This window comes from Erpetoichthys calabaricus, chromosome 15 (assembly GCF_900747795.2).
Source record: "Erpetoichthys calabaricus chromosome 15, fErpCal1.3, whole genome shotgun sequence".
NCBI lineage: Eukaryota > Metazoa > Chordata > Cladistia > Polypteriformes > Polypteridae > Erpetoichthys > Erpetoichthys calabaricus.
This window is the reverse complement of record NC_041408.2, coordinates 91,537,116-91,559,764: the sequence shown is the minus strand read 5'-3', so window position 1 is coordinate 91,559,764 and position 22,649 is coordinate 91,537,116. Positions and strand designations below refer to the sequence as shown.

The window sequence follows — 22,649 nt, the reverse complement described above, 5'->3', positions numbered from 1 at the left end:
GGCATCCCAACCAGGAGGAGTGATGATTCCTTACCTGGTCAGGAGGATGTCAAGATGGACCTGAATGGATGGGCACCCAAGATAGAAGGATCACGGGAGGCCAGGATTATGAAGAGATGTGAAAGACTGCATGCCGGGGCCACGGGTGTCCCCAATATGCTGTCTGGCCAACTGTAGGGGTTCACAGGTGCTGCCGGGGGGTTGGAGGCATCACCATCAACATGGACGTTTGGCCTGACTACAGGGTGGACTTACCAGAAGTGCAGGTAGAAAATGAGTCCAAGTCGGCAGTGGAGAAGAGTGACACTCACCTGGCGGGGAGGCACAGGAGGGGAGCTCAGTTATGGAAGAGGTTTAGAAGAAGCTGTTTTGTGTAGTAAAAAATAGGATTTGCATTTGTGTCTGGGGTTTGGGGGACTGGGGGGCACCCGCAGGCTACATATATGTTATGCTTCTGCCCGGGTTTGTTCCCATCTTGTGTTTGTTAGAATAGATTCAACTTGTGGACCACCAGGCTGGCACTGCCGCCTGAACCTGACACAAGTTTTTGACTTTTACTTTTTTACCCCTGTGGGAAACGCCTTCCCCGTTTCCCACAACATTAAGGTCACAGGGCATTTCATCACCGCCATTGCTTCAGTACATTTTTACCAACTTCGACTGCTGTAACCCAACAATTGCTTCCAATTCTGTGACTCCAACTCTGTGTTGTGTAGTGGCAACAATTCCGTATGGCCCAGCACAATATCCTACCTTATGTTTTCCTTCTTCTTCTGCTGCTTCTCCTCCTATTTTTATTATCTTTGTGGTGAAGTCTCAGAGTTAGAATCAGAAAAGTGCAAAGCATCATCATGAGTGGCAATTTACAGCAAGGGGTGCCATAAATAAACTCGTGACGTCATTCATTCTCAAACGTGAACTCTCACTCCTCGCTGGGACTGGGTGTAGGATGCTATGATGTGAAACAACATCCTACAGGAATACGAGAAGCTAAAACACACCGGGTGACGAGAACGCTATGGTGAAGAATTGTCAAAAAGAACGAGCAAGAGGTCAGAAGTCGGAGAGACAGACGACTACCACCAAATGACCGAATCAAAAAGGAGAAACTGAGAATTGTAAACTGAAAATCAATAAGGAGAGTCAAAAAAACAAAAGTATCGACTGGCTGCAAACTGCCCGACTTTCGCCACTAACTACTGTGATTCACAAAAAGTTTAGTCTCCGTGGATCCACCGAGGGAGGCCATATTTAACCTGGAGGTAACTGGCTTAACCCCCAGGGTTGACCAGCGGTCAGGAGATAATCTCAACCAATCAGGAAGCCCTGTGCACCCAAGCACCACGGTCACCAAGAGACCGGAGTAGATCACGTGATGTGCTGATCGCGGTCCTGTGCATTTCGAGGTCACATGATGCATCAACGGCAAAAAGCCTAAAAACAGGAAACTTCGCAGACTTCACAACTCTGAGGCAGGACATGCCGTTGTCCTAATCGGACTTTCAGTGTAATTCCTAGGAGTAACCCTGAGATGCTTGGTAAACGCGGGCACAGATCCGTTGAGGGCTAAGCCCACCACTCATGCTTGTTTTTATTTTTCCTTCTTTCTTTTCTTCCCAGTTCAAGTCCTCTTTGCCTACAAGGCCGACGATCCCAACTCTTCTCACTTCTCCTGCTCTCGTTCAAAGCGGCAGAGCGGATTCACCCGCCGTTTCCGAGGTGCCACTGCCCGGCTCGACATCTGCCCAAAACCAGAAGGGTGTAACTCGTTCCTACCACCCCCCACCCGCCTGTCCACAAGTCAATGGGAATGTCAGCCCTGATCAGATGGAAGATGGCAGGCTGTCCCCTCCAGCAAAGCTCCTTCACTTAGTGTCTTCCAAAGCATCCAGTTTATCCGAGGGTGTCGAGCTAGGCACCCATTTTCGTTTGGCTCCCTGTACCTCCCCGTGCCCCTCAGGCCGATCCGAAGTCTTCTCTCCCACGGTCCTTAAAGTTGTCCCTCATGTTTTAGCGCCTGGTTCCAATATGTCTCGGGCCTCTCCAATGGGGGAAAGAGCCCTGTCACCCACCCCAACCCTCGCTGACTCTCGGCCTCGGACCCCCCTCTCTGTCCTCACCAGTATCCTGAGATCTGGCCAGCTGCCTCCATCCATGAAAACGAAGAGGCCTTTCTCCCCATCCCTGCAGCACAGCACTGCTAGTCTCCAGTCGTTGACCCCTTACTCGCCCTCCTCGAGCCTAGCGTCCATTCCCCTGGACCTGTCGAGGCCGCAGACTCCTAGCAGCCTGGAGAGACCCAGTCGGGGGGCCAGCGCCAGTCTGCAGCTTTTGACGGCTTTACTGAAATCTCCATCCCCTACCCCTAACTCCCTGGCCGGCACTGCAAAGCCACATTCCCACCCCATATGCCCCCAGACCTCAGACCGAGTCTGCTCCCCTTTAACCCCTGGGCAGCCCCGTTTCTCACCTACTCCGGAGTCTTCCTCACATCCACCAGCCCATCCGTCAGATTCGCCTCTCTCATCTTCTTCATCCAGAACCATCCCTTTGCTTTCCAGCACCCAACACGGACTCCGGGTGTACTCTCCTGTTCCCAAAGTCACCATTTCTCCACCTGAAAGCTGGAACAAGACAAAAGACCCTTCTTCCAAAGCCGCGGGCAGAGCCCTGTCCCCAAGATTAACATCTCCTTCTCCGTGCTCCTTGACGTGTTCCCCCCGATCTCCATCCCCCGGGACAAGACCTTCTAACCGCCCCACCAGTCCACTCTCCCCATCTCCACGTGTTCCTTCACGCTCTCCAACCCCGTCCTCCACGTCCTCTCCAGTCCCACCACACATGGCTGCCGGCTCTCGGGAGAACCAAACTAAAAAAGCGAAGGTACTGAGCACGTCTGCACTTGCTGTTCCTGCATGACATGTGCATGTAAAGAGCAAACAACGGGAGAAGGGTGGCTTTCATTTGAGGGGGATTGTGGCATGTGGCATGTGGTGGAGAAAGTCAGCAATCACCGAAGGTTTAGGCCAGATCATCCATTGGAGAACACCAAGCAGTGAAAACTGTAAGAAAATGCCGGCGCTTCACATGCGTTCGGGGACTTTCTGACGTTCTCTTCTCCAAGGAGGGTTTCAATCGGGCCAGCTTCACAAATCGATGGGCCCGACTAATCAATTAGTTAGCTTGTGTCACGATTTGGCTGGCAAGTTTACACTTTTGACACTGTTCCATGGTCATTGTTTCCAGAGTTTTGAAGGCCAATGAATCCATGAGCTACATCTACAGTGGATTCAGAAAGAACGGAGACCCCTTCACGTTCTGCACACTTTACTGCATTGCAGATTGAATTGTAAATGGCCACATTTGCCATTTGTGCCCATCCGTCTAAACTCAATAACCCATCATGACCACGTGAGCTCAGGTTTTCAGGAAGGCTTGAAAAGTTAAAAAAAATCAAACACTGAAATCTCTCATTCCTAGAAATATAAACATGTGGACATTGAAGCATTTATGCTGAAGTGCTGATAGAGGACTTTCTGCCTTTTTGCTGATTTTCCAATAATATCCAATAATTCCCAACTGATACGTAAAGTATTGTCTCTAAGGGTCTTTAGCAGTTCAATGGTCACACATCCCTTTGTGATAATCAGGGCAGAAAAAACGTCTACCAAATCAAGAGAAAAATTGTTACTGCCATCTAGTGGATAGAGGACAAAATTACACTAAAGTACACGATCTGAGATGAGCTGCTGTGGCAATCCAAAGTGAGACAGAATGGTAGATATAAAGGGGGGTTATTAAATACACAGAAAAGAAGCTTTAGAATCTTAATAAAATATGCAAAGCTTAATATTACACAGTTGGATAGATAACAAGGACGACAGACAGATGATGGAGCAGTCAATAGACAGCCAGATTGGAATAGTTAATTACTGTAGAAGGTGAATAGATATGAAAGGCACTATATTAGACAGAAAGATAGATGGATAGAAAAATTGGAAAGGTATTATATAACAGATAGACAGGTGGTAAAGGCACTATATAATAAATACATCGATAAATATATAGATAGATGGTAAAGGCACTATATAATAAATACATAGATAAATATATAGATAGTAAAGACACTATATAATAAATAGATAGATGATAAAGGCACTATTTGATAGATTGGAAATGCACTATATAATAGACAGATGTAAAAGGCACTATATAATAGACAGGTAGATGATAAAGGCATGATAGACTGATAGGTAGATAGTAAGGCACTATATAATAGATAGATAGGTAGATAGAAAGAAATGAAAGGCACTATATGCTAGCTAGATAGATGGTAAAGGCACTGTATAATAGAAAGAAATGAAAGGCACTATATGCTAGCTAGATAGATAGTAAAGGCACTGTATAATAGATAGATAGAAAGAAATGAAAGGCACTATATGCTAGCTAGATAGATGGTAAAGGCACTATATAATAGAAAGAAATGAAAGGCACTATATGCTAGCTAGATAGATAGTAAAGGCACTGTATAATAGATAGATAGAAAGAAATGAAAGGCACTATATGCTAGCTAGATAGATAGTAAAGGCACTATATAACAGATATATAGAAAGAAATGAAAGGCACTATATGCTAGCTAGATAGATAGTAAAGGCACTATATAACAGATATATAGAAAGAAATGAAAGGCACTATATGCTAGCTAGATAGATAGTAAAGGCACTATATAATAGATAAATAGAAAGAAATGAAAGGCACTATATGCTAGCTAGATAGATAGTAAAGGCACTATATAATAGATAGAAATGAAAGGCACTATATGCTAGCTAGATAGATAGTAAAGGCACTATATAATAGATAGAAATGAAAGGCACTATATAATAGATAGAAAGAAATGAAAGGCACTATATGCTAGCTAGATAGATAGAAAGAAATGAAAGGCACTATATGCTAGTTAGATAGATAGAAAGAAATGAAAGGCACTATATGCTAGCTAGATAGATAGTAAAGGCACTATATAATAGATAGAAATGAAAGGCACTATATGCTAGCTAGATAGATAGTAAAGGCACTATATAATAGATAGAAATGAAAGGCACTATATAATAGATAGAAAGAAATGAAAGGCACTATATGCTAGCTAGATAGATAGTAAAGGCACTATATAATAGATAGAAATGAAAGGCACTATATAATAGATAGAAAGAAATGAAAGGCACTATATGCTAGCTAGATAGATAGTAAAGGCACTATATAATAGATAGAAATGAAAGGCACTATATGATAGATAGATAGATAGAAATGAAAGGCACTATATGATAGATAGATAGATAGATAGATAGACACTTTATGTCTTTGGCTCCAGCAGACCCCCGTGACCCTGTAGTTAGGATATAGTGGGTTGGATAATGGATGGATGGATGTATGATAGCTAGATAGATATAAATGTAAGACACTATATAATAGATAGACAGATATAGTAAACATACTATATAATAGAAATGAAAGGCACTATATAATAGATTGATAGATAGGAAAGGCACTATGTAATGGATAGACAGATAGATAGATAGATAGAGTGAAATTCACTATATACAGTAATAGATGATAAAGGCACTATATAATAAATAGATTATAAAGACAACATATAATAGATAGATAGATTGATAGATAGTAAAAGCACTATCTAATTGATAGAGTAATAGATAAGTAATAAAGGCACTATATAAGAGAACAGGCCATTCATCCAAACCTGGCTTTCCAATCCTCTTCACCTCATTTCTCTCAAACACCATCAAGGTCCCTGTAGCCCCCCTCTCTACCCCGTTACTCTACCACTATTTGTTCCCACATGTCTATGTTTTTTTTTTTGTGTGTGAAGAAACACTTTCTACCATTTGTGTGAAGTTTGCTTTCAGTGAGTTTGCATCTGTATCCCTGTGTTCTTGTCAAACTCCTTTTAAGTGGGAGCAGGGGGTCCGCTGTCCTTTCCTCATTTTAGACACGTCAGTCAAATGTCACGTCTTATTTGCTTGACTCCTTCTGTCATTCCTCTTTGTTGATGCCTCTTACCCCTATCATCTGTCTGCCCCGTCTCCTTGCAGGTTCTTCTCCATGTGTGTTGAATCAGCCAGGTTGCTCTTCTTCGGACTTTCTCTGGTGCTGCTTTGTCTTTGTAGTCCAGATGAAGCCTCACCAGTGTGTTATAAAACTTGAGTGTAACCTCCCTTAACTTGTACTCCACATATCAAGGCGCTATATAACCTTCTGTTCACCTCCCTAATGGCTTTTGTACACTGTTTAGATGTAGACAGCGATGAGTCTGCCATGACTCCCAGGTCCTGGATAGAGAGGTCTGGACCACCGAGATGACAGGAGGTCTTAGTGAGACACTATCAAGGAGAAGGGCAACAACAGCGCACACTTTTGTTTCGACATGTCAGATCACACTGTTCACTTTTATGAAGTTCCCATCTTTTAAAGCGCATATTGATCCAAAGACTGAATGGGTAGGCGCCGCTGTTTCACAGATCCATGGTCATGGGCCGAAACTCCCACCCTGGCCCGGTCTCCATTTAGTTTGGTTGTTCTACCTCCAGATATTCCAGTTTTCCTGCATTATCCAAACTCAGACATCTTAGTGAGATCGGTGACACTCAAGTAATTGAACATGAGGGTCTGCCGACATAGGGTTAAGCCCCTCAAGAGATTCTGTGTGATGTCTGCCTGTGTGTGTGTGTGTGTGTGCCCACTAGCAGCCTGGTAACCTGCCCCTCCTGAAATGTTGCTTGGCACCTGAAGCTACCGAGTGTGAAAAGTTAAAATGGCCGTGTGGCTTTGATAATTGGCCATTTCTTAACCGGCATGTGTGCTGTTTAACATAAAAGAAAAAGAAAAAAAGAAAATGCTTAAAAAAAAAAAGTAAAGTGTCTCGCTGGAATAAAAAGCCGAGCCAATCAGAGAGCCAGCGGTCAGCAGACCTAAGAGCAGCGCGCGAGACCAGAAGAGCAGCATTTAGAATAATTACATCAGGAGCCTGACAGACTTGGAAATCATTTGGTTTAATTCTAAACAGAGCGCACAATATATTAAAAAAACACAAAAAAAAAAAAGAAAAGGAATTCTGTGGACTTTCTGTTGCATGTCACTTTGTTTTGTTTAACAAGCCCTTCTTTTTAATCCTTTGTCTCTTCCACAGCAATACAAGATCACGTCGAGCTACAAGGAGTTTGCAGCCATTCCTACAAATGTTCTGCTTCAGGAGCAGCAGGTTAGTCTTGGACTAGTAAGGGGGAGATGAATGTCACGGGCTAACGTTCTGTCAATCAAAAGAACTTCTTCTTCTTCTTCTCTCTTCTTTCACTTTCTTTATCTTCTCATTCCTGTTGTTCTTCTTCTCCTTCTTCTTGTTGTTCTTCTCCTCCTTCATCTCCTCCTTCCCATTCTTCTTCTTCTTCTTCTTCTTCTTCTTCTTCTTCTTCTTCTTCTTCTTCTTCTTCTTCTTCTTCTTCTTCTTCTTCTTCTTCTTCTCATTCCTGCTGTTCTTCTTCTCCTTCTTCTTCTTCTTCTCATTCCTGCTGTTCTTCTTCTCCTTCTTGTTGTTGTTCTTCTACTCCTTCTGCTTCTCCTTCTTCTCCTCCTTTCCATTCTTCTTTTCTCATTCCTGCTGTTCTTCTTCTCCTTCTTCTTGTTGTTCTTCTACTCCTTCTGCTTCTCCTTCTTCTCCTCCTTCCCATTCTTCTTCTTCTTCTTCTTCTTCTTCTTCTCATTCCTGTTGTTCTTCTTCTCCTTCTTCTTGTTGTTCTTCTACTCCTTCTTCTTCTTTCTTCTTCTTCTTCTTTCACTTTCTTCTACTTCTCATTCCTGTTGTTCTTCTTCTCCTTCTTCTTGTTGTTCTTCTCCTCCTTCATCTCCTCCTTCCCATTCTTCTTCTTCTTCTTCTTCTTCTTCTTCTTCTTCTTCTTCTTCTTCTTCTTCTTCTTCTTCTCATTCCTGCTGTTCTTCTTCTCCTTCTTGTTGTTCTTCTACTCCTTCTGCTTCTCCTTCTTCTCCTCCTTCCCATTCTTCTTCTTCTCATTCCTGTTGTTGTTCTTCTCCTTCTGCTTCTTTCTTCTTCTTCTTCTTCTTTCACTTTCTTCTACTTCTCATTCCTGTTGTTCTTCTTCTCCTTCTTCTTGTTGTTGTTCTACTCCTTCTGCTTCTTTCTTCTTCTTCTTCTTTCACTTTCTTCTACTTCTCATTCCTGTTGTTCTTCTTCTCCTTCTTCGTGTTGTTCTTCTACTCCTTCTGCTTCTCCTTCTTCTTCTCCTCCTTCTTCTTCTCATTCCTGTTGTTGTTCTTCTCCTTCTTCTTGTTGTTCTTCTACTCCTTCTGCTTCTTCTTCTTCTCCTCCTTCCCATTCTTCTTCTTCTTCTTCTCATTCCTGTTGTTCTTCTTTTCCTTCTTCTTGTTGTTCTTCTACTCCTTCTGCTTCTCCTTCTTCTCCTCCTTTCCATTCTTCTTCTTCTCATTCCTGTTGTTGTTGTTGTTCTTCTTCTTCTTGTTCTACTCCGTCTGCTTCTCCTTCTTCTTCTTCTTCTGCTTCTTCTTCTTCTTCTCATTCATGTTGTTCTTCTTCTCCTTCTTGTTGTTGTTCTTCTACTCCTTCTGATTCTCCTTCTTCTCCTCCTTCCCCTTCTTCTTCTTCTTCTTTTTCTTCTCATTCATGTTGTTCTTCTTCTCCTTCTTCTTGTTGTTCTTCTACTCCTTCTGCTTCTCCTTCTTCTCCTCCTTCCCATTCTTCTTCTTCTTCTTTTTCTTTTTCTTCATTTTGGACAATTTGTGATTTTCCAGCAAAACTCACTCAGCAGTGGTGACTGGATGTGAGTGGTGAAGGGCCAAGTGGTTAATTATGACCCTAACCCAGTGGTTCGCTATCCTGGACCCCCAAGGTGTTGTGGGCTTAAATCAGCAAAATACCTGGGAAAGAGGGGGGGTACCCACCTGACGACCCTAAGAAAGGTCCGAGGGTGGTCACTACGAAGCTGTGCTAAGAAGTAAGCTTGTGAAGGTGTGATTGCTTGCCCTTCACCTCATGCAAGTTGCAAGAAACGCCCCTGCTAATGAGATGGGGGCAATAAACCCACCGTATTGTAGATAGAATTTTAATTTCCAATTCTGAATATGTAAATAAATTAACTGAGAACTTGACAGGTCATCATTTGGTGTCTTAGGCACCGATTTAGTAAGAGCGATGTGTTCGTCTGGAGCATCTGGTGGAACGAGAGACGTTCAGGCCACAATCACACAGTGGTGGTCCTCTTCAAAACTGTTGTGGAATAAAAATCCCATTCGGTGAAGTGCGGTCCGGATAGGTCGTGTTGTTAAATTAAAAATGGTCCGTAAGCATAAGGCCATCTTAAAAGCGTTACAGAAGCTGATCATGAAAATCAAATGCAGTGGATATTCAGTAAACAAAATGGAAATGAAACAGAGCAGAGCACAGAATACAACGAAATGCCCCCAAATTCCAACATTGAAACCCAGCATTAATTAAATGTAACGTAATCGGCGGCCTGCACCACACTCAAGTGACTCCTTTCAACGAGGAGATGCAGTGCGGCTCAGGTGGCGGTCGATGGCAGGTGCCCCGGCATCCCAAAACAGGACTCTAGGGTGGTGTGTTCCTTTGACATAAAATGTGAGCCTTTGCACTTCACAACATGGCCACCCGTTCTTGTTGTTTTACCGCAGATGCTGGATGAGAAGACAGAGGAAGCCCCCAGCGGTCAAGTTAACAGTGAGGACGACAGCCAGTTGGACCCCCATGCTGAGGTACTGCCGTGACAGACTTGGTGTTCAGCTCCATGGAGGTTCATCGAGGACCTAACCGAATGTTCCCTTTCACAGTTACGTTCACCTGCTCAGCTCCGACAAGAGGCCAAGGACCTGTATGCCGCCATCGATGAAGTCTTGGAAGAGCCGCTTCCCATGGTAACGTTGCACTTCCGAAGCCCTTCTCTCACATTGCTCTCACGTTTTCTCCGGTGAATAAATGGTGAGTTTTTATTTTCAGCCACGATCACATTCTGCACCAACTTCGCTACAGAAGCTGAAGGATGCCGACATGCCAAAGGTACGAGACTCATGGAGTCGGGATGGACGTGAAGGGGCGAATACTGAGGTGATCCATTCTGTTGTGTTTTATATTTGTCATTCATTTAAATCAGTGGCTTTCAACCTTTGGGTCTTGTGGACTGTTTTTAGTCTGAGAAATACCTTTACGGAATTTCAAGTGGCTAACATCAGATTGAAGACCGTTGTCCCCTCTTGGCGTTTCAAGAGGCTAATTGAATTAAAGCTGGATTGGGGACATGTTATGGTGGGGGGTGGGTGAGGTTTTGGGTGACTCGATAAGCACTTAACATACGAGTTTTGAGTTTCCGGATTTATTAACAGTGGGGAACACGATGGACCAGCAACATGCCCGGTCTGATTCTCATGGACGGGAAAACATTTTCTATGAACAAGCAGTTGGGAAACAGAATTACAGCACAGAATGTGTACAGGTTCGAGTCCAAAGTAGAACTGACTTGGTATGGATGATGGTGAGTTTTTAAGTTGTCTCAAAGGAAGTGACATCCTTGGGGCTGGGACAGGAAGTGACATCCTTGGGGCTGGGACAGGAAGTGATGTCATCAGACCGTACTTGGATACAGGCAGAATTTCTAGACTCTGGTCTGCTGAAAGAAAAGACAGAGATTTACTGCGACCCGCCGCCCCCTAACCTGACATGGAATTGCCGTTCTCTGGTCCCTTTGGTTGACTCCCAAACGCGCATGTGTGACAATATATATACACACACATATATACTGTATGTACATATATATATATATATATATATATATATATATATATATATACGCTGTATATTGTGGACACCAGGGGGCATACAGCTCCCCAAACCCCGGGCACAACAAACACAGATCCTAGGTTCAGCACACAAGACACGTTTATTCAGCTGTGGGAAACGCTTTTGTCTCGTTCCAGACAGTACCACAGTTCCCAAGCACAGTACAATACATTACCCTTTCCTCTACTTCTCTTTCTTTCTCTCTCTCTCTCTCTTCATCTCCCTCCTCCCGACTCTGGCTCCCGGAGTAGTGGCTGCTGGCTCCTTTTATACAGCACCCAGAAGTGCTGCAACACAGGGCTCCGCAATACCTACAGCACCTCCTTTGCAGTGCCCACGGCTGCACCAAACTCTAATTCCCATGGAGCCCAGAACAGCCACCCAGGGAGGGGGGGGTTCTGCCATCTAGTAGCCTGAGGGAGGTACTGTCCTGTGTTTGCTGTCTTCCCCGGTCCTTCCAGTTCACAGGCATCCCACCTGAGAAAAGGGCTCCGGTTGTCTGCCACTATATATATATACAGTATACTGTATATATGTGAGGGACAGTCAAAATCGTGCACTCTACATCTGTAGACCAGTTACAACAGGTCTGGATTGGTTTTGGCATGTAGTATTGTTTTAATTACCATTCAAGTTCGATGTGTGCATAGTCATTCTGTGCAGTGTCACAGTTCAAATGATGTGCTAACGTCAAGTTCTTGTGCAAATTGGGGAAATCAGCTTCAGTTACGCTAACTCAAATGGTTATTAAAACAATACTACACACCGAAACCAGTCCAGACCTGTTGTAACTGGTCTACAGACGTGCTGCACTCCCCTCCACAGCAATGTCCACGTAATCTGATCTGTCACTCTCACTCTCACGCTATATCACAATTTCAGGAAATTTTTGACTGGCCCTCATATATATATGTACTGTGTGTATATATATATATATATATATATATATATATATATATATATATATATATATATATATACAGTAATCCCTCGCTACTTCGCAGTTCACTTTTCGCGGATTCACGACTTCGCGGATTTTATATGTAAGCATATCTAAATATATAACGCGGATTTTTCGCTGCTTCGCGGGTTCCTGCGGACAATGGGTCTTTTTACTTCTGGTATTTGCTTCCTCAGTTGGTTTGCCCAGTTGATTTCATACAAGAGATGCTATTGGCGGATGGCTGAGAAGCTACCCAATCAGAGCACGCAGTTAAGTTCCTGTGTGCTGCTGATTGGCTCAGCGATGGAGTGCTGCATTAACCAGGAAGTCTCATCTCACTCATTCAGCATTAACGTGCTCTTGCTACTGCATTCAGGGGATTATCACTTTCATCGTCATCATTTTTACTGCGCAGCATATTCATCACCATCATCACATCATATATAGCTACGTGTACTTCGCTATACAGTAAGTGTAAACTTATCTACCGATTTCATATTGCTTAGCAGTTGTCCCTGTTATTAATAGAGTAAAGGGTGGGTTGTAAACAATACAGGGAGGGTTTAAAAACGTCCAAATACACGTTAAATAATTAAATAAATATGGTGTCCCTACTTCGCGGAAATTCAGTTATCGCGGTCGGCCTTGGAACCTATCTCCCGTGATAAGTGAGGGATTACTGTATATATATATATATATATATAAACCTTTATGTTAGTGGTCTCATTTTAATAATCATGTCCTTGACAGTGTGGGTAAAATCCGCTGTTTCTTTTAACAAACCCAAACTACATTTACTAATATTTTTTTTTCTTTTCTCTCTTCAGACTTTCACAATTCTGTCAGGAACAGCTGGTCGGGAAACTAAATATGTGAGTGGTCCATCTGTTATTTTGGCTTTGCTCTTCTCTGTCACCTGCTATCCTGTGCTAGCGCAGACTCTTATTTGCATACCTTGAGCGGCACCTTTTATTTATAGGGCACTATACTCTTTTGTGAGTTTTTATGATTTTTTGAAACAGATATTTTTCTCTAGCAAGTCTGTTGATGATCAACTAGAAGGCTGACCAGCTGATCACTCTCGAATGGATGGTGACCGCCGATGTATCCCCCCTCCACAGTAAAACCCACCAGTAACGACCTCTTCTGCTTCTCTCTTAGGCTGCTCTAAATCGGATACCTGTGGTCCCCCATGAGAAACACCTGGTGAGTGGTTTGGCCAATTTTACTGTTTAATGTCGGTCACAAAATTAAATATGTACTAGGGAGCTCTTGCCCCCTGCTCACTTCGCTCGCAAACCCCCCGGCCTGCGCTACGCGCCAGCCACTTTGTGTCTCTCCCGCTCGTGTATGTGGGTTTCACTTTCACCAAACAACAAATCTTTTAATTCTCGCCGATACGCCTCTTCTTTGAGAAGAAACACTACTTTTCCCTGATGGCAACATGAATTAGATGATCTACAAGTCTCTGACTTAAAGTTTAAAGACGTACAATATCTACATACTTGTTTCATATCACCTACTGTATGTCCATATATTCGATCTCCTTTCACTTGTACCTTTTCGTGAATATCACATTGAATTTTCATTCCGTGTTTGGAATGACATCGTGACAACATAATGTATGACTGCCCGTGAGTGAATATCGTTTCTTTCTCTCTACAACAAATGTGTCTGACAATAGCATTCACACAAAAGAGAAATAATTGAACTGTGTGTGTGGTTATGTGAGCAGGACTTTTCCAAATCTCTTTGCATGAAGTCTTGTCTCGCGGAGCTTGAAATTTCCTCTCGCGGGATTTCACTTTCACCAAACAACCAATCTTTTAATTCTCGCGGATACGCCTCTTCATTGGAAAGACACATTACATTTCCCTGATGAATTAGCTGATCTACAAGTCTCTGACTTAAAGTTTAATGCCAAACAATATATACATACTTCTGTCATATCACCTATGTCCATATATTCGATCTCTTTTTGCTGTTCCGTTATTTTGCCGAGTAATAATTTCCGTTTGTTAGTGCTAATGCAATCTTTACTATCAGTTTTTTGAGACTTTCGAATTTTAGTACTTTCATAATCTCTAACCTGCTCTGCATGTGTATCGCGCCAACGTTTTTGAACCTCTTTACGACGTTCTACTTTGTCTTCTACTCTTTGTCTTTTATTTCCGACCCTGCTTGGAACTGAGAGCACAGGAACAGTGTCTGACCATAGCATTCACACGAATGAGAAGTGATTGGACCGTAGGTGTGGTTGTAAACGTTTGAGAGGAGGGCGAGACTTGTCAAAATCACTTGGCACAAAGTCTCGTCTCGTGGGACCTGAAATTATCTCTGAGAAACTCTCATCTGAGGATTTCCTTTTATAATAGAGAGATCTATTTGAATAGCGTTTTAAATCAGAATCACATTAATTGCATACTTACAAGGAATTTGACTCTACCAGGAGTCATCATCACAGGAAAATGATTAGACTTACAGGAGTCCAAGACAATAAATAGCAAATAAAGAGTGGAGGGTAGGTGGATGTGGGAGGGGGGATTGATGAGGTGGGCTTCAGAGGGTGTTGGTCAGTCAGTCAGTCAGTCAGTCAGTCAGTCATTGTCCAACCCGCTAAGTCATAACACAGGGTCACGGGGGGTCTGCTGGAGCCAATCCCAGCCAGTACAGGGCGCAAGGCAGGAACATACCCTGGGCAGGGCGCCAGCCCGCCACAGGTGTTGGTCATAAAGACTTATTTATTATTTGCATGTTCTTCTTTTCAAGCCTGCATATGCTGGGCTTCTGTCCAATATGTCTGGTAATGGCATTCAGCTACGGGTCACAGGTTTTAGAACACCTCCATTTTTTCAGCTTATAATGGAAATCCATGCAGTTTAATGTCTTAATGTTTCATGAAATCAAGGCATAGAACAGCGGTTCTCAAACTATGGGGCGCGCCCTCTCTAGTAACAAAAAAGGGGGTGCGAATGTTGCCATATGTGGTGTAATTTTGCTATTCGCAGGGAAATTTTAAACTTGCAGCGGTGTATCAGCAGCAAAAAATATACGAATAAATTTTATTAGGGTTTCAAAAAAACGTTAGGGGGGCGCGATTAAAACTGTTATGAAAACTCGGGTCGCAAATACTTCAAGGTTGAGAAATGCTGGCATAGAACAAATAAACAATCCTCTTTAATAAAACCCCTGTGTGCGTCCAGTGTCCGTGTGTGTGTGTGTCTTCTGGTGAAGTGCGCATGTGCGGGGCACGGTGCGCTGCTTCAAAGGCCGCCTGACGCGTCACACAAGACCGAGAGGGCGGGACCTATAAAATATCGCGCGGCAGATCCAATCGGATTTCGGTAAATGAGGTAAGACCTAAATCAGAAAACACAAAAAATCCAATCGGGTACTGAGACGCGGAGACCAGCTTCCCCATTGTTGTGCAAGTGTTCACTCTGAGGATGTCAGATTTGCGATTAAGAAAGCTTGGCCCGGTAAAGTAAAAGTAGATTTATTTTCGCGGACATTACATCAGTTGCTGGGGAGAATCTGCTGATTGCCCACTGTTGTGACAAGAGAATTAAACGCATATTACGGACAGCAAAGCCAGTATTACTGTCAGAGAAAATTACAAGCATTTTACGGAAAAAATTGAATGAGGTAAAAGGTCCCTTGCCATTTAATACAGACTGTTCCTACTGATGTTTATGGACTACTGTTCTAGCGCCCGTTATTGTAACAGGCTTAATGTCTAGTAGGAAATAAAAGAATAAGGAATCATCACGTGTACAAAATTTTATTGAAATTTTTCATTCCTCAAAGTAGTTGTCACCTTTTGCTGATATAAGAGCCAATCTGTGGTAACCCTTTGTGATTCAGAATGCCAGTCACTCTGTGCCAGACCATCGCAAACATCCTCCTCCGTGTTTGACAGTTGACTGAGGGACTATCCTGCCACCAACTCGACGGCGTACAGACACCCTGAGTGATGAGCCCAAGAGTTCTAATTTGTATTTTTTTGGTCCATAAGACTTTCCTCCAGTCCACAGCAGTCCACAATTGGCATTTCATGTTCCTATCTTGGTCTTCTTCCTGCCACTCGCCCTGTGAAACCTTCAGCACCAAGTCACCTCTTCACAGTGCAAACTGACTGACATTTGCTTTTGTCGACCTGCACTTGAAGTTGTTGTGCTGTGAGGCGCCTGTGATCATGCAAGCTGGTGACCCTCAGCAACTCATCTTCTGATTGGCTGGTGACTTCGGCTCGGCCAGATCTCATCCTATCAGAGTTTCTTCCAGTTTCCAATTGCCTTTGGATTGTGTGGGACACCACTGGACTCGCTGACCACTTTGATTTTTTTTTATGGCAGTTTCTTGAAATGAAAGGCCTGCACTTCTAAAGGTAGTGATGCTCTGTCTCATTTCATTTGTTATTTCACATTTTCCTGCCAGTATCACTAGAATATTGACCCAGTCGCACTCCAGAGGGTGTAGTAACACAGGCATTTCCAATTCTTCTTTAAGACAGAGGGTGTTTAATGAGTGCGTGTCATGAGCACGAGGCAGCTATGCAGTGTCTGCAACGGACGTGACCATCCGCCGTACATAAGATACCGTATTGACATTGGCAGGCGAAGGGGCCATCGATTCTTTCTCTGCCCAGGGCCGCCACAAGCTTAGAGCCGCCCCTGGCAGGCTACACTACTGGCTGGGCTGCTGAGACTGGCCACTGGGCAGAATTGACCATCACGAGGAGTAATAGCTCGCATATAGTAATCAAGTTCTAAATTGGCCCTAATGTGTGCTTGGTGTGTGGGTGTGTTTGTGTGTGTCCTGCGGTGGGTTGGCACCCTGCCCGGGATTGGTTCCTGCCTTGTGCCTTGTGTTGGCTGGGATTGGCTCCAGCAGACCCCCGTGACCCTGTGTTCGGATTCAGCGGGTTGGAAAATGGATGGATGGATAGTAATCAAGAAAAGTTGGGACACCTGTGCAAATTGTTTTCTTCAACTTATAAGGCTTCATGTGTTGAAATTTCTGCAGAACATCTGTAGGTTGTAACTAGCTGTTTCCCCATTTGTAATATTCCGAAATTTCCCTTTTTATTTTAGTTTTTGCCAACCTAAACTTTAAATGCAAACCTCTGGCAGTTTACTGTTTACCTTTTCACCATTTTAAATCATTCATTGCCAAGTCAAGTCAAGTCAAGTTGGGGAGCCTGCACTGGTACAGCGTGTTGCCGCACCCACTAAACATCGAAACAACTCAGGATCCTGGTTTACAACCCCGCAGGCAGACACGCGGTCCAATCCCACCCTCCGGAAACGGCCCTCTATCTCCTGCAGCCAGGTGTTACAATACAATTTATTTTTGTATAGCAGCCCAAAATCACACATGAAGTGCCGCAATGGGCTTTAACAGGCCCTGTCTCTTGACAGCCCCCCAGCCTTGACTCTCTAAGAAGACCAGAAAAAACTCCCAAAAACCTTATAAGGAAAATATGGAAGAAACCTTGGGAAAGGCAGTTCAAAAAGAGACCCCTTTCCAGGTAGGTTGGGTGTGCAGTGGGTGTCAAAAAGAATACAATACAATACACAGAACAGGACAAATCCTCAGTACAGTATAAAAATAAAAATTCTAGAAGAACGGAGTAGAATTTAACAGTAGATGATATCCCAAAATATGATTTGGATTAGCGCTGCTGCCTCGCAGTTGGGAGACCTGGGGACCTGGGTTCGTTTCCCGGGTCCTCCCTGCGTGGAGTTTGCATGTTCTCCCCGTGTCTGCGTGGGTTTCCTCCCACAGTCCAAAGACATGCAGGTTAGGTGGATTGGCGATTCTAAATTGGCCCTAGTGTGTGCTTGGTGTGTGGGTGTGTTTGTGTGTGTCCTGCGGTGGGTTGGCACCCTGCCCGGGATTGGTTCCTGCCTTGTGCCCTGTGTTGGCTGGGATTGGCTCCAGCAGACCCCCGTGACCCTGTGTTCGGATTCAGCGGGTTGGAAAATGGATGGATGATTTGGATTTGTTTAGAGTCCTGGAGACCTCATTTATCAAGCTACCTCCCCAATTTGGCCATTCCACAGCTGAAACAGCGCTAATCCGACGAAAGGACCCCTCTTTCCCACGATTTCTGTGATCCTCTGATTGGGGACTTGGCAGGTGGGCTGTGGCACCAAGTGCCACATGTGAGCACCGAGAAGAGAAACAGAATAGGTGAGAGTTAGTAACAAATTCTAACTATCATGTTACTTATGTTTTAGTGCTAATGACTAACAACAGAGATGCAGTCTGTACAGTTAATCAGCAGCTCTAGTCAGGGTGTGCTAAACTGAAGTCGTGAGTCTTCAGCCTGAGACTGAAGGGGCATCTCTTATAGTAGCAGGCAGACCATTCCACAGTTTAGGGGCCCTGTAACTAAAAGCTCAACCTCCCACCGTTATTTTATTAATCCTTGGAATCCTAAGCTGACCGGCATCATGAGATCTTAATGTGCACTTAGGTTTGTAAGTCATGATAAGTTCAGTTAAGTAAGCTGGACCTCGGCCATTTAAGGCTTTATATGTTAAAAGGAGGATTTTGAAATCTGCCCTAAACTTACCGGGAGCCAGTGTAAGGATTTAAGAACTGGAGTGATGTGTTCGTATTTTCTTGTTCTTGTAATATTCTTGCAGCAGCATTTTGGATTAACTGGAGGCTGTATAAAGAACAGTTTGAACATCCAGTGAACACCGCATTGCAGTAGTCAATCCTACTAGAAATAAATGCAGGAATTAATTTCTCAGAATCCTGTTTATTTAGAAAGCGCCTTAATTTCCTAACATTTTTAAGATGGTAGAAACCTGATTTAGACAACTTTGTAATGTGCACTTTAAATGACATGCTAGAGTCAAAGATCACTCCTAGATTGTGGGCTGATTCAGTGAAATTAATGGGGATTCCAACTGAGTTCAATGATGACAGAATATTGTTGTGATCAGCGTCATTCCCTCCAACAATTAACATCTTTGTTTTATCTGTGTTTAAAGACAAGTAGTTCCCATCCATCTTACGTGGGTGACCCCTTGGCCTGGTTCAGCCACTCAGGTCCCCAACAATGAGGATCTTACGAGCTGGACCACCCTTGGGGAAACGCGCCACATGGCCGTAGTGCCGTAACGGACTCTCCCTCACAATGCAGGTCATGTGCCTCATTCAGGACTCCGTGAGCAACACAGAGTCAAACCAGTGGTACCCAAGGATTATTTGGAGAGACACACATGAAGGAGTCCAGTCTTCATCTCAGGTCACTGGATAGCGTCCATGTCTCACAAACAGGAAGCACCAGGACTCTAAAGATTTGGACCTTCGTCCTTTTGTTGAGATATCAGGAGATCCACACACCCCTTTCCAGCGACCTCATGACCCCCCCATGCCCTCCCAATCCGTCTAACTGACTTCATAGGAAGAGTCACCAGAGACGTGAATGTAGGTTACCACCTACTCATTCATTGCATTTCAGTTAATTAAATTTGATGAAAAACTGAGGTGTTCTAAAACTTTTGACCAGTACATATAAGACTTTTCTATTTATACAGTAAGTCAGTTCGATATTTCTAATTTATTTTTTGAAGACAAAACCAGGAGTTATTCGCCCAGTCAGTGTCACCCCAAGAATCACAGAAGAGAAGGACGTCGTCCACCCGAACCCATTCAGACGGTACCTGGAGGACACGTCCGACGCTGACCTTCAGCAGGTGAGTAAGCCCTTCGTCTTCCACATTGACATGCCGGGTGGCTGTGACCTAAATGGCGGGTTCTAAGATGGCACTTTACTGGGTGGCTTGTGGGGTTTCACGTGGGGCCTTTGGTCAACGAAGAACCATCCTGCACATGAATTTGGTTCTTTAGCCTTTGAAAAGCCTCCTAGTACGTCATTGTTACTGTATATACTCACGTTTAAGTTCTCCCGCGGATAAGTCGGAAGTCGATTTTACCGTTTAATTTCCGGTATTTTATGATATCGGTGGGTGGTGCAGTGGGTAGCGCTGCTGCCTCGTAGTTTGGAGACCTGGGTTCACTTCCCGGGTCCTCCCTGCGTGGAGTTTGCATGTTCTCCCCATGTCTGTGTGGGTTTCCTCTCACAGTCCAAAGACGTGCAGGTGAGGTGCATTGGCAATTCTAAATTGTCCCCAGTGTGTGCTTGGTGTGTGTTTGTGTGCCCTGCGGTGGGCTGGCGCCTTGCCCGGGGTTTGTTTCCTGTCTTGCGCCCTGCGTTGGCTGGGATTGTCTCCAGCGGACCCCCATGACCCTGTAGTTAGGATAAGACCCGTCTTATTGTACGCACCAAGAGGTCTTTAAAAATTTGGTGTTTCACAAATCTGACGCCATTGTAATCACTCGAGTGAATGAAGGTCGACAAAGGAGAAAGATTTTGGGGGGCCAACACAGCCCTCCTCCCCATTTACTGATAAAGTCCGACCAAAAGACAACGCTTGGCGGCACCAATAAAAAACAGCAAAAGCAATGGCCGCGGAGTGGAGTGGAGTGGAGTGGAGGGGCTGCTGAATGTTTTTCAGCTCTGCCAGTGGAGCTCCTTCCTTTGGGTCGTGGCCACGATGATGACTCCTCCTTCTGGGCGGTCGTCCTATTGAAGCTCCGGGATGGGAAGGGGCGGGGTCAGTTACCCTCACTGGGCGGATTCTCAAGACTGTGGAAGAAGAAAATGACAAGACAGTTAGATGGCTGTGCCCCCTCTTTGCCCGGGGGGTGGAATCGCAGACAGTGGAGGAGCTCGGCTGGTGATCCTCAGAGGCACATGCATGACATGATCTAACTCTCCATGGAAAGTTAAGGAACCTGTTGCCACTCTGCACTTCTAAAAATTCATGGACGCCTTGCTCTGAGTACTGCACTGAGTGAGCAAGCGAGTGAGCGAGGAGGCGGAGACAGTGGGAATATGGGCGGGACTCACTGGGCCTCACCCACCCCTCGGCAGTTGTCAGTGTGTCGTCGGCGCTGTCCATGTAACACGTGCTCTACTACTTCATTCACTTAGGATTTCTGTGTTTATGTGACGGCGAGGACTGCAAAGAAAGTCCAGACGAGATTTCTCCTACTTCTTCTTTTGACTGCTCCCGTTAGGGGTTGCCACAGCAGATCGTCTTGTTCCATCTTTTTCTGTCCTCTGCATCTTGTTCTGTCACCCCCATCACCTGCATGTCCTCATTCACCACATCCATAAACCTTCTCTTAGGTCTTCCTCTTCTCACCTTACCTGGCAGCTCTATCCTTAGAACCCTTCTCCCAATATACCCAGCATCTCTCCTCTGCACATGTCCAAACCAACACAATCTCGCCTCTCTGACTTTGTCTCCAAACCGTCCCACCTGAGCTGACACTCTAATGTCCTCATTTTTAATCCTGTCCATCCTCATCACACTCAATGCAAATCTTCACATCTTTAACTGTGCTACCTCCAGCTCTGTCTCCTGTGCCACCGTCTACAGCTCATATACCATAACTGGTCTCACTACCATCCTGTAGACCCTTCCCTGTCACTCTTACTGATACCCGTCCTGCCACAAATCACTCCTGACACTCTTCTCCACCCTGCCTGAACTCTCTTTTTCACGAGATTTCTCATACAAACCGCCCAAACACCATCGAAACACAAAGAAGCCGCTTCACCAGCCGACAATTTGAGGCAGAGGTGACTACAGAACATTGTGGCAAAGAAGCGAGGAACATGAAATCCACTTAAACGTGATGCTGTACCAATACACTGGAAAAATGTTTCACGTCTGCAATTTTTAATCCAAGAAGGCAACGGCCAGCCGTTTTATTTGAGTTTTCAGCTATCCAGGGTAGCATTGGGCCACATCACCTTGGACAATCAGGGCTCGACTGTAAAATAAGAAGACAAAAAAAAAATAAATGACATCAAACCAAGAAATAAAAAAAAAAAAAATAACAAGCAGTTCCCAGTTCCATACTCAGGACCGTAGCGTTTCTCTAATGGACACGTTTTAAAAGAGCCCATCACATTCTACAGACTTTCAGCTATTGTGTTCATTGAAATGAGAGAAATACCTTTCAATTTCTGAGCCCACTTATCCCAGTGGGGGCCGAGAGGAGTAAGAGAGGCTGCAAATAAAACAATTCTACCTGCCGAAAAATAAGACGCAAATTAGCATCTGTTGGTGACACGCGGAGCACAAACACTTCAATGATGGCATTTGGCATTAACTAAGAAACGTACGCCAAGTCCTGCTGGGCTCTGATCCTCTGTCCAGGTCTGCACTCCTGCTGCTGCTGCCCCCAAAATGGCTCACCTGAGGATAATCCATCCGTCCATCCATCACCTTCTGACTGTTAGCACACAGCCAGGCCGGTTACCTGGGCTCAATTTGGATAAATAAATAGATGTGAAAGGCACTATAAGATAGATAGATAAACGTGAAAGGCACTATATAATGATAGAAATATAGATAGAGTGAAAGGCACTATATAATGATAGATATAGAATAAAAAGCACTATATAATGATAGATAAATGTGAAAGGCACTATATAATGATAGATAGATAGATAGAGTGAAAGGCACTATATTAGATAGTTGGATAGATAGATAGATAGATAGATAGATAGATAGATAGATAGATAGATAGATAGAGTGAAAGGCACTATATTAGATAGATAGACAGATAGAGTGAAAGGCACTATTTTAGATAGTTGGATAGATAGACAGATAGAGTGAAAGGCACTATATTAGATAGTTGGATAGATAGATAGATAGAGTGAAAGGCACTATATAATGATTGATAGATAGATAGATGTGAAAGGCACTATATTAGATA

The 22,649-nt window shown here is 44.1% G+C and overlaps 1 protein-coding gene across 4 annotated transcripts in view; it reads left to right on the top strand.

Moving 5' to 3' along the window:
* The window catches only part of mlip (muscular LMNA-interacting protein), a 56,909-nt gene that overhangs the window by 18,739 nt on the left and 15,521 nt on the right, over positions 1-22,649 (top strand). The window contains exons 4-11 of one of the 4 annotated variants that reach the window (XM_051919146.1): positions 1,621-2,883; positions 7,199-7,270; positions 9,733-9,813; positions 9,889-9,972; positions 10,055-10,114; positions 12,662-12,706; positions 12,996-13,040; positions 19,427-19,549. In XM_051919146.1, coding sequence (XP_051775106.1) covers positions 1,621-2,883; positions 7,199-7,270; positions 9,733-9,813; positions 9,889-9,972; positions 10,055-10,114; positions 12,662-12,706; positions 12,996-13,040; positions 19,427-19,549 — 1,773 coding nt within the window. Of the gene's footprint in view, positions 1-1,620; positions 2,884-7,198; positions 7,271-9,729; positions 9,814-9,888; positions 9,973-10,054; positions 10,115-12,661; positions 12,707-12,995; positions 13,041-19,426; positions 19,550-22,649 lie in introns of all 4 variants that reach the window. The other 3 variants (XM_051919144.1, XM_051919147.1, XM_051919148.1) reach the window with 3 other exon arrangements.